At 39.4% G+C, this 11,455-nt stretch overlaps 1 protein-coding gene and 1 long non-coding RNA gene across 2 annotated transcripts; both read left to right on the top strand.

Moving 5' to 3' along the window:
• Positions 1–547: 547 nt before the first annotated feature.
• LOC135532869 (lectin-like) lies at positions 548–4,908 on the top strand. The gene is made up of 6 exons (XM_064960295.1): positions 548–628; positions 738–834; positions 2,202–2,329; positions 2,809–2,958; positions 4,033–4,141; positions 4,411–4,908. The coding sequence occupies exons 2-6, from the start codon at positions 762–764 to the stop codon at positions 4,554–4,556; spliced, it is 606 nt and encodes a 201-aa protein (XP_064816367.1). The 5' UTR covers positions 548–628; positions 738–761; the 3' UTR covers positions 4,557–4,908.
• Positions 4,909–7,649: 2,741 nt separating this feature from the next.
• On the top strand, positions 7,650–10,130 carry LOC135532868 (uncharacterized). Its single transcript, XR_010454412.1, has 4 exons — positions 7,650–7,661; positions 8,141–8,290; positions 9,365–9,473; positions 9,743–10,130. It is a non-coding gene; the product is annotated as an uncharacterized LOC135532868 (long non-coding RNA).
• The last annotated feature ends 1,325 nt before the right edge of the window (positions 10,131–11,455 follow it).

The raw sequence follows: 11,455 nt of genomic DNA, 5'->3' as shown, positions 1-11,455 counted from the left end.
TTGCACTGTTGCCAGTGTCGTCTGTCTGTGTTGTCCGTTTTGTCTTATATTGTGTTTTTACATTTTTAATTCCAGCCCTTGTCCGCACAGGAGGCCTTTTGTCTCTTCCAAGGTCGTCATTGCACAATTCAGTTGCCTAGTTAAATGAAGGTTACATAAAAAATAGGTAAATGTTGACATGAACCCAGTAACTGGCAGTGAACCTGTCTTCTATGTCAGCAATCTAACGTCAAATAAATATACCAACATAAAATTATAATTGACACATCTCTTCTCTCTAGCGGGCCAATGTTGTGTTGGAATGCACTTCATGATAAGCCTAACTTCAAATATGCACAATAGGCTACTACATTTTAAGATGATAAAATATGATGAACTTTCCTCCTTGTTATGACATTTTGTCATATCTTCTGAAATGCTTTGAAATGGTTAAATTGTACTCATAAGGTACTGAATTAATAACCAACCAAATCAACAGACCTTATAAGGATAGAGACAAACAAGGAGGCATGCAGAGGTGAAGAGGAGGTAGAGGAGGGGTATGAGACAGATACACTATAAAAGCAGAGAGCGGTGAGCGAGATAATTAGAAAGTCAAAAGAATAGAAAAGAAAGAGTTCACACTTTGGTAAGACAATTGTTTTACTTCTTGTATCCATTGTTTACATCAATCTTTTATTTTTCTCCTTTAGCTAACTTATGCTCTTTTACCTGTGTTAATCAATACAAACAAACAGATAGAGAGACAGACAGAAGACAAGATGAAGGCCCTACTCGTTCTGGTGGTGATGTTCCTCGGGGCCTCTGCCCACCTCTGCCCGAAAACCTGTGCAGGTGAGCATCAATACAATCATGATCATGTCAAACCCAGAGTGGCTACTCTAGACTTTGAGTTTGGAAGTGGTGTTGTTTTCAGATTTAATTGTCTTTAGGGGTAAAATAACCAAATTATGAAAGATGTTGGTTAAACATTTACAGTTAGTTTGTTTATAAGGATTTGAATAAAGTCACAGAGTAACATATTTCTAATGAAAACTACTCAGAAGTGGTAGGGGGCATTGCGGTCTGTTGAGTCATTTTTTACATTCAGCATCAGCATCACTACATCAGGGGAAATATAGTATTCTTTCTAACAAATATATCTACATAGATTTCAAGATATTGTGTATCCCTGGAAATAATCAGAATTCATGTAAACGTAACAGTTTTGAAAACACAGCTTGTCCAAAAAAAGTGGTCTCAGGGTATGGGGTAAATTGAGCCGCCAGTTGTCTTGAACAGGGATGTTGTGCCTAGGTAAGTTCTTTACATTTGAGTCTACTAAGCCCATGAAAATGTCTGCCAGATTCTTGATATGTTTAGCAAGCTCAGACTCCATGTCATCACAAACACCCTGTGTTCCTCTGGTATCAACGCCTCTCCTTCTCACAGGATCATGTTTATTTTCTTGTTTGTCAATGTTCCTCTTCAGTGTCACTCTGTCTATTTTTCCTTCCTAACTGTTACTTGAATGGACTTTTTCCCTTCTCTCACTTCCTTGGCTGCTCTTTCAAGAACCTCAAGGGAGGCTGGACCCCTGGTTGTTTTACATTTGTGTACACGGCGCATTATAGTGCATTTTTATTGATACAGAGCAGACACTATCTTGAGTTCATATGGAAAAAATACTATGCATATTATGTATAAAACTGACTAAATGTAATTAGCATTTGTATGGGGTGTGTTGAGCTATTGGCTCAACTTGAACCCTGGCCAAATGACACAATTTACGCCAAAGCATCCATTTTCACTGTATTAGCTCACACAGCTACAGGGATGCACTTTCATGCAAGGTTGAGGACCTCATATTGTAGCTTATAGAGACCCCAACTGATATATGAAAGATTCTTAAAATAACCTATTTTGTTTTAGATACAAGCACCATGAAACCTATAACACAATACATTTATCTGACTTTGTGGAAATCCGTTTTTGGAGCGAGCAACACTTTCTCCATGTTTCTTCCTTCATGAAATGATGACCACTTCCTAAATGTGTGATCACATTCATTTAATTAATGTTGTGTATGGTTTCCTAGAAACAAGGTGTTGCTCAACTAACCCGTTGGCACAACATACCCCACTCTCCCCTACAGCCTTACCTGTTTTACTTGCTGTATTATGAGCTCTGTCTGCTTGTATCACTTGTTTTCTCTCTCCTAGATAATTCAACAGTTCAACTACGAAGGAATTATGCTATTGAGCCATGCACTGGTCATGTTGCTTGGTACAAATTGGGCTCCTACTGTGTTAAGCACATCAACCAGATGTTGGACTATACGTCAGCTGAGGTAAATTCAGACTTCTCTCAGGTTTTATCCCACATATCCATGATGTCTCAGTTAAAGGTAGACATACAGTAGTGTACCTCACCACTGGGCACAGACGTCACATCTAGCTGTGATTGATTGAGTTGTCAACTAACGTGAATTCAAAGTGAAATAATCAACATTTTGAACCATGCCATTGGAATTAGGTTAAACTTTGGGTGATAAAAATCCTAAATTCCTATACTGTACGTTGATGACTTTTTCATAATCCAACAAGTTTTCCACATTGATTCAATGTCATCAGAAGGAAAAACATAGATTTGTTTGATCGAAATGACATGGTAACAACTTTGATTTGATTTAACAAGTGTGTGCCCACTGGGTCTATATCTACTGTATGCTGTGTGATTTTACATCCATAAGTAACTCTCAAAGCGTCATCCAAATTAATCCAACTCTAAATGTGTTGTCTTTGTTTCCTTAATGTCTACATCACATAGAATCACTGCAAATCTGTGAAGTCTGGTGCTCATCTGGTATCAATCCACAGTGCTGAGGACAACAATGCCGTGGATGAATTCAGTCAGTGGAGCAGCCGACATAACCCTCGCATCTGGCTCGGTGGTCATGCAGTAAATGACCCTTCACAGGTGTTAATAATCATAATAACTAGCGTTGGGCACCAAAATCCATGATATCGATATCGCTTGATGTATCAATATGAGCAAGGCATATCGTGATATTGGTTTATCCCTTCCTGTTAACATACAGTTCTTTGTAAAAAGACATAAAGATTGTGCTTCACAGATCTTCACAGGCTCTCAACTGAGCATACATAATTGCCTGTTATTGGGCCATCGACAATGGATGGAAACTGGTTGAGTGGGTTTAAGCTTCTAGAACATTCACACCTGGCCCAATGGGCAATCAGCAAGCCGTTGTCTAGACTTCATAGAACCCTGGAAGTCAACAGAAAAGTGAACATTCATGTGGTTGCAAGGTTGTCATAAAGCCAGGAAATACACTGAGCGTACAAAACATTAGGAACACCTTCCTAAAATTGGTTTTGAAAGCATTCTACAGGGATGCTGGCAAGGGAAATGTTGACTCCAATGCTTCCCACAGTTGTGTCAAGTTGGCTGGATGTCCTTTGGGAGATGGACCATTCTTGATACACACGGGAAACTGTTGAGCATGAAAAACCAAGCAGTGTTACTTTTCTTCACAATCTCTAACCGGTGCACCTGCCACCTACGACCATACCTTGTTCAAAGGCACCTAAATATTTTGTCTTGCCCATTCACCCTCTGAATGGCATATATACACAATCCATGAATCAATTGTCTCAAGGCTTAAAAATCCTTCTTTAGCCTGTCTCCCTTCCTTCATCTATACAGATTTAAGAATATTTAACTAGTGACATCGATAATGGGTCATAGCTTTAACCTGGATTCACCTGGTCAGTCTATGTCATGGAAAGAGCAGGTATTCCTAATGTTTTGTACACTCATTGTATATCAATATTGTTTGGGGGAAAAATGCAACTGTATTGACATCTACTTTTTCATATCGGTGCCCATCACTAATATGAACTGACTAAAATGAATCTCAAAACAAGTAGTGTTCACTGTTCAAATTGGCAATCATTAGCAAAAGCAGGTGAGCAACAGCAGTTATACCCCCTCGCTTGGTCAGTTATATGTCCTGCTCTCTCTCTCCCACAGGCTAGCAACTTCCTCTGGGTCGATGGGTCTGATATGAATTTCTCTGCCTGGATTCAGGACCCCAAGCAACCATCTGGTGACGGACGTTGCATGGAGATGAACTGGCTTGGTAAGCAAGGGATAACTGTCTGTGGTTGGAATGGTGGTTGGAATTGTGGTTTGAATTGTGGTTGGAATTGTGCTGGTGAAACCCTTACATTTCTAATGCTTGAGTGCTGGCACTTCTAGAATATTCTGGGACCTTTTATTTGATTCCAAAAGGTGTTGTGGGGTTGGGAGGCAAGAAAATGCTTCATTTTAATTTTTGTTTCTGACATATGATGACATATTCTAAGAATACTATTAATTTAATGTCTCCATCTCTATTCATCTTCTCAGAAACCGGCAAATGGAATGATAAACCATGTAGCCAGAATAACTTCTTTGTGTGTGCCTTTAAACCTGACGGAGGCCATCCAAGAGTGGAAGCTACCGATAGATTGGAGCATGAGGTGTCTCAGTTGAAGCCGTTGACAGATGAGTAGTATATACCTGTCAGATACGCTTTGCCTTATATAGCTTTAGTCTCAGACTTCACAACGACACCAGGACCCTGTAAAATGTTAGAGAAAACCCATGGCTCAAAGACAAAGCCTTTGTTGGATTAAAGATTTCCACATCACAGTCAGTTTCAATCCACCCAATGTATGAATTTCTGATAATGGTTGTATTTGAATATTCTAAACACATTGCATTTGAGAATGCTATATTTTGTCAGAAAATAACATAACCCTTTCCATTTTCTGGATGAATGGTGTTGATATTGCTTCAGTTGTTTGAAAGATGAGACATTACGCATTGCTTGGTTAGCAAATAAAAACTGAATTTTGTCATCCATTTTGTCCACGACCTGGCTCTGTTTCTAAACTGGTGATTCAACAAGTGTCTCTCTTATTGTGATTCCTCATGCAGCTATAGGCCTATACATTTACCTCAACTATTCACTTACTATGTAGACAGACAGTAAGTAATGCACTTCAAATGAGTTAAACCCAATTCAATCCCTAAATGGATATGTGCAGGTTGGGACAACATGCCACGAATAGATGATACTTTAGTTAACATCCACTATAAGATTTAAGGATGCTGCATCAGAGTGAGGGGCTGAAGCAGCCTTGACAGTTTAGAGATGGACAATAGGTGGAACCCATATATTTAGAATGGATCCCATACCTTCCCATTCATTGCCCTGTTGGAGTAGTGCACCAAAACAGAGACGGGCATGGCACAGCCTAAGGGTGCACGTCTTTCAAAATTGCTCGGTTGGTAGAGCAGGGTGCTTGTAATGCAAGGGTAGTGGGTTTGATCCCTGGGACCACCCATACGTAAAATGTATTCACGCATGACTAAGTTGTTTTGGATAAAAGTGGCTGCTAAATGGCACATATTAGTCTAATGTTTACATATCTTGCATTACTCATCTCATATGTACAGTATATCACAAAAGTGAGTACACCTCTCACATTTTTGTAAATATTTGAGTATATCTTTTCATGTGACAACACTGAAGAAATGACACTTTGCTACAATGTCAAGTTGTGAGTGTACAGCTTGTATAACAGTGTAAATTAGCTGTCCCCTCAAAATAACTCAACACACATCCATTAATGTCTAAACCGCTGGCAACAAAAGTGAGTACACCCCTAAGTGAAAATGTCCAAATTGGGCCCAATTAGCCATTTTCCCTCCCTGGTGTCATGTGACTCGTTAGTGTTACAAGGTCACAGGTGTGAATGGGGAGCATGTGTGTTAAATTTGGTGTCATCGCTCTCACACTCCCTCATACTGACTGGTCACTGGAAGTTCAACATTGTAAAGAACTCTCTGAGGATCTGAAAATAAGAATTGTTGCTCTACATAAAATAGCTCAACATTAAACTCAACATTAAAGTAATTTCAGCCCTTGTCCGCACAGGAGGCCTTTTGTCTCTCCCAAGGTCGTCATTGCACAACTCAGTTGCCTGATTAAATGGTTACATAAAAAATAGATAAATGTTGACATGATCCCTGTGAACCTGTCTTCTACTGTAGGTCAACAACCTAACATCAAGCAAATACACTACCGTTCAAAAGTTTGGGATCACTTTGAAAGAAAAGCACCGTTTTTTGTCCATTAAAATAACATGAATTCGATCAGAAATACAGTGTAGACATTGTTAATGTTGTAAATGACTGTTGTAGCTGGAAACGGCAGATTTTTTATGGAATATCGACATAGGCGTACAGAGGCCCATTATCAGCAACAATCACTCCTGTGTTAGCTAACCCAAGTTTATCATTTTAAAAATGAAAACTACTCAGAAGTGGTAGGGGGCATTGCGGTCTGTTGAGTCATTTTTTACATTCAGCATCGGCATCACTACATCAGGGGAAATATAGTATTCTTTCTAACAAATATATCTACATATATTTCAAGATGTTGTGTATCCCTGGAAATATTCAGAATTCATGTAAACGTAACAGTTTTGAAAACAGCTTGTCCAAAAAAAGTGGTCTCAGGGTATGGGGTAAATTGAGCCGCCAGTTGTCTTGAACAAGGATGTTGTTCCAATTCATAGGTAAGTTCTTTACATTTGAGTCTACTAAGCCCATGAAAATGTCTGCCAGATTCTTGATATGTTTAGCAAGCTCAGACTCCATGTCATCACAAACACCCTGTGTTCCTCTGGTATCAACGCCTCTCCTTCTCACAGGATCATGTTTATTTTCTTGTTTGTCAATGTTCCTCTTCAGTGTCACTCTGTCTATTTTTCCTTCCTAACTGTTACTTGAATGGACTTTTTCCCTTCTCTCACTTCCTTGGCTGCTCTTTCAAGAACCTCAAGGGAGGCTGGACCCCTGGTTGTTTTACATTTGTGTACACGACGCATTATAGTGCATTTTTATTGATACAGAGCAGACACTATCTTGAGTTAATATGGAAAAATACTATGCATATTATGTATAAAACTGACTAAATGTAATTAGCATTTGTATGGGGTGTGTTGAGCTATTGGCTCAACTTGAACCCTGGCCAAATGACACAATTTACCCCAAAGCATCCATTTTCACTGTATTAGCTCACACAGCTACAGGGATGCACTTTCATGCTAGGTTGAGGACCTCATATTGTAGCTTATAGAGACCCCAACTGATATATGAAAGATTCTTAAAATAACCTATTTTGTTTTAGATACAAGCACCATGAAACCTATAACACAATACATTTATCTGACTTTGTGGAAATCCGTTTTTGGAGCGAGCAACACTTTCTCCATGTTTCTTCCTTCATGAAATGATGACCACTTCCTAAATGTGTGATCACATTCATTTAATTAATGTTGTGTATGGTTTCCTAGAAACAAGGTGTTGCTCAACTAACCCGTTGGCACAACATACCCCACTCTCCCCTACAGCCTTACCTGTTTTACTTGCTGTATTATGAGCTCTGTCTGCTTGTATCACTTGTTTTCTCTCTCCTAGATAATTCAACAGTTCAACTACGAAGGAATTATGCTATTGAGCCATGCACTGGTCATGTTGCTTGGTACAAATTGGGCTCCTACTGTGTTAAGCACATCAACCAGATGTTGGACTTTACGTCAGCTGAGGTAAATTCAGACTTCTCTCAGGTTTTATCCCACATATCCATGATGTCTCAGTTAAAGGTAGACATACAGTAGTGTAACTCACCACTGGGCACAGACGTCACATCTAGCTGTGATTGATTGAGTTGTCAACTAACGTGAATTCAAAGTGAAATAATCAACATTTTGAACCATGTCATTGGAATTAGGTTAAACTTTGGGTGATAAAAATCCTAAATTCCTATACTGTACGTTGATGACTTTTTCATAATCCAACCAGTTTTCCACATTGATTCAATGTCATCAGAAGGAAAAACATAGATTTGTTTGATCGAAATGACATGGTAACAACTTTGATTTGATTTAACAAGTGTGTGCCCACTGGGTCTATATCTACTGTATGCTGTGTGATTTTACCTCCATAAGTAACTCTCAAAGCGTCATCCAAATTAATCCAACTCTAAATGTGTTGTCTTTGTTTCCTTAATGTCTACATCACATAGAATCACTGCAAATCTGTGAAGTCTGGTGCTCATCTGGTATCAATCCACAGTGCTGAGGACAACAATGCTGTGGATGAATTCAGTCAGTGGAGCAGCCGACATAACCCTCGCATCTGGCTCGGTGGTCATGCAGTAAATGACCCTTCACAGGTGTTAATAATCATAATAACTAGCGTTGGGCACCAAAATCCATGATATCGATATCGCTTGATGTATCAATATGAGCAAGGCATATCGTGATATTGGTTTATCCCTTCCTGTTAACATACAGTTTTATGTAAAAAGACATAAAGATTGTGCTTCACAGATCTTCACAGGCTCTCAACTGAGCATACATAATTGCCTGTTATTGGGCCATCGACAATGGATGGAAACTGGTTGAGTGGGTTTAAGCTTCTAGAACATTCACACCTGGCCCAATGGGCAATCAGCAAGCCGTTGTCTAGACTTCATAGAACCCTGGAAGTCAACAGAAAAGTGAACATTCATGTGGTTGCAAGGTTGTCATAAAGCCAGGAAATACACTGAGCGTACAAAACATTAGGAACACCTTCCTAATATTGGTTCTGAAAGCATTCTACAGGGATGCTGGCAAGGGAAATGTTGACTCCAATGCTTCCCACAGTTGTGTCAAGTTGGCTGGATGTCCTTTGGGAGATGGACCATTCTTGATACACACGGGAAACTGTTGAGCATGAAAAACCAAGCAGTGTTACTTTTCTTCACAATCTCTAACCGGTGCACCTGCCACCTACGACCATACCTTTTTCAAAGGCACCTAAATATTTTGTCTTGCCCATTCACCCTCTGAATGGCACATATACACAATCCATGAATCAATTGTCTCAAGGCTTAAAAATCCTTCTTTAGCCTGTCTCCCTTCCTTCATCTATACAGATTTAAGAATATTTAACTACTGACATCGATAAGGGGTCATAGCTTTAACCTGGATTCACCTGGTCAGTCTATGTCATGGAAAGAGCAGGTATTCCTAATGTTTTGTACACTCATTGTATATCAATATTGTTTGGGGGAAAAATGCAACTGTATTGACATCTACTTTTTCATATCGGTGCCCATCACTAATATGAACTGACTAAAATGAATCTCAAAACAAGTAGTGTTCACTGTTCAAATTGGCCATCATTAGCAAAAGCAGGTGAGCAACAGCAGTTATACCCCCTCGCTTGGTCAGTTATATGTCCTGCTCTCTCTCTCCCACAGGCTAGCAACTTCCTCTGGGTCGATGGGTCTGATATGAATTTCTCTGCCTGGATTCAGGACCCCAAGCAACCATCCGGTGACGGACGTTGCATGGAGATGAACTGGCTTGGTAAGCAAGGGATAACTGTCTGTGGTTGGAATGGTGGTTGGAATTGTGGTTTGAATTGTGGTTGGAATTGTGCTGGTGAAACCCTTACATTTCTAATGCTTGAGTGCTGGCACTTCTAGAATATTCTGGGACCTTTTATTTGATTCCAAAAGGTGTTGTGGGGTTGGGAGGCAAGAAAATGCTTCATTTTAATTTTTGTTTCTGACATATGATGACATATTCTAAGAATACTATTCATTTAATGTCTCCATCTCTATTCATCTTCTCAGAAACCGGCAAATGGAATGATAAACCATGTAGCCAGAATAACTTCTTTGTGTGTGCCTTTAAACCTGACGGAGGCCATCCAAGAGTGGAAGCTACCGATAGATTGGAGCATGAGGTGTCTCAGTTAAAGCCGTTGACAGATGAGTAGTATATACCTGTCAGATACGCTTTGCCTTATATAGCTTTAGTCTCAGACTTCACAACGACACCAGGACCCTGTAAAATGTTAGAGAAAACCCATGGCTCAAAGACAAAGCCTTTGTTGGTTTAAAGATTTCCACATCACAGTCAGTTTCAATCCACCCAATGTATGAATTTCTGATAATGGTTGTATTTGAATATTCTAAACACATTGCATTTGAGAATGCTATATTTTGTCAGAAAATAACATAACCCTATCCATTTTCTGGATGAATGGTGTTGATATTGCTTCAGTTGTTTGAAAGATGAGACATTACGCATTGCTTGGTTAGCAAATAAAAAATGAATTTTGTCATCCATTTTGTCCACGACCTGGCTCTGTTTCTAAACTGGTGATTCAACAAGTGTCTCTCTTATTGTGATTCCTCATGCAGCTATAGGCCTATACATTTACCTCAACTATTCAATTACTATGTAGACAGACAGTAAGTAATGCACTTCAAATGAGTTAAACCCAATTCAATCCCTAAATGATATGTGCAGGTTGGGACAACATGCCACGAATAGATGATATTTTAGTTAACATCCACTATAAGATGTAAGGATGCTGCATCAGAGTGAGGGGCTGAAGCAGCCTTGACAGTTTAGAGATGGACAATAGGTGGAACCCATATATTTAGAATGGATCCCATACCTTCCCATTCATTGCCCTGTTGGAGTAGTGCACCAAAACAGAGAAGGCCATGGCACATTCTAGTATTATGAGGGGATAACACACAATAAAGTCTGGGTCTTATTTCCATTGTGGTCCTCTTGATGTGTCAATGGAAATAAGTCTGGGACTTTATTGTGTGTTATCCTCCATGATTTTATTCATGTGCATGTATGGCTTTTAAGTGTTATGTGCGCTTGTTTTTTAAAATGGTCGAATGGCTCGACAAGATCGAACACGGTATGGCAGTGAAATAATAAAATAAAAACATAGAAGAAGAACATCTATCTCATCATTCCAGTTACATCATAAGGGTTATTCATATGGGCACAGAAGACATCAAACATGTTTTTACTTTATACATTTTACATTTACATTTAAGTCATTTAGCACATCCAGTGGAACAGCCACTTTACAATAGTGAAATCATTTAAGGGGGGGGGTGAGAAGGATTACTTATCCTATCCTAGGTATTCCTATGGGCACAGAAGACATCAAACATGTTTTTACTTTATACATTTTACATTTACATTTAAGTCATTTGCCAGACATGCAGAGCGACTGCAAATTGGTGAATTCACCTTCTGACATCCAGTGGAACAGCCACTGAGACATGCAGGATGTTGTTTTTATAGTCAGAGGCAACTCATTCCATTCTGAGGCTCCAGTATACAAGACCGTACCTTTCCCAGCATTACTCCTGAACCTGTATAAGCACACCTCAGCAACACCTGATCTGGTGCTGTGATTGTGTGCATCCCTAACATGAGGAAAGTAATCACTTAGATTTCTGGAACAAGACCATAAATACTGCTGTAAACCAGACCTAGTCTAATCTGGGACACCCTAGCCTCAACAGGCA

Source organism: Oncorhynchus masou, unplaced genomic scaffold (genome assembly GCF_036934945.1).
Source record: "Oncorhynchus masou masou isolate Uvic2021 unplaced genomic scaffold, UVic_Omas_1.1 unplaced_scaffold_2074, whole genome shotgun sequence".
Classification (NCBI taxonomy): domain Eukaryota; kingdom Metazoa; phylum Chordata; class Actinopteri; order Salmoniformes; family Salmonidae; genus Oncorhynchus; species Oncorhynchus masou.
This window is presented reverse-complemented; position numbering and strand designations above follow the sequence as displayed.

Excerpts from the sequence above, each read along its gene's own strand:
- LOC135532869 (XM_064960295.1), top strand. The coding sequence starts at position 762 with ATGAAGGCCCTACTCGTTCTGGTGGTGATGTTCCTCGGGGCCTCTGCC. Across the intron at positions 835-2,201 it reads CTGCCCGAAAACCTGTGCAG|ATAATTCAACAGTTCAACTA; the intron begins GTGAGCATCAAT and ends TCTCTCTCCTAG. Across the intron at positions 2,330-2,808 it reads TGGACTATACGTCAGCTGAG|AATCACTGCAAATCTGTGAA; the intron begins GTAAATTCAGAC and ends TACATCACATAG.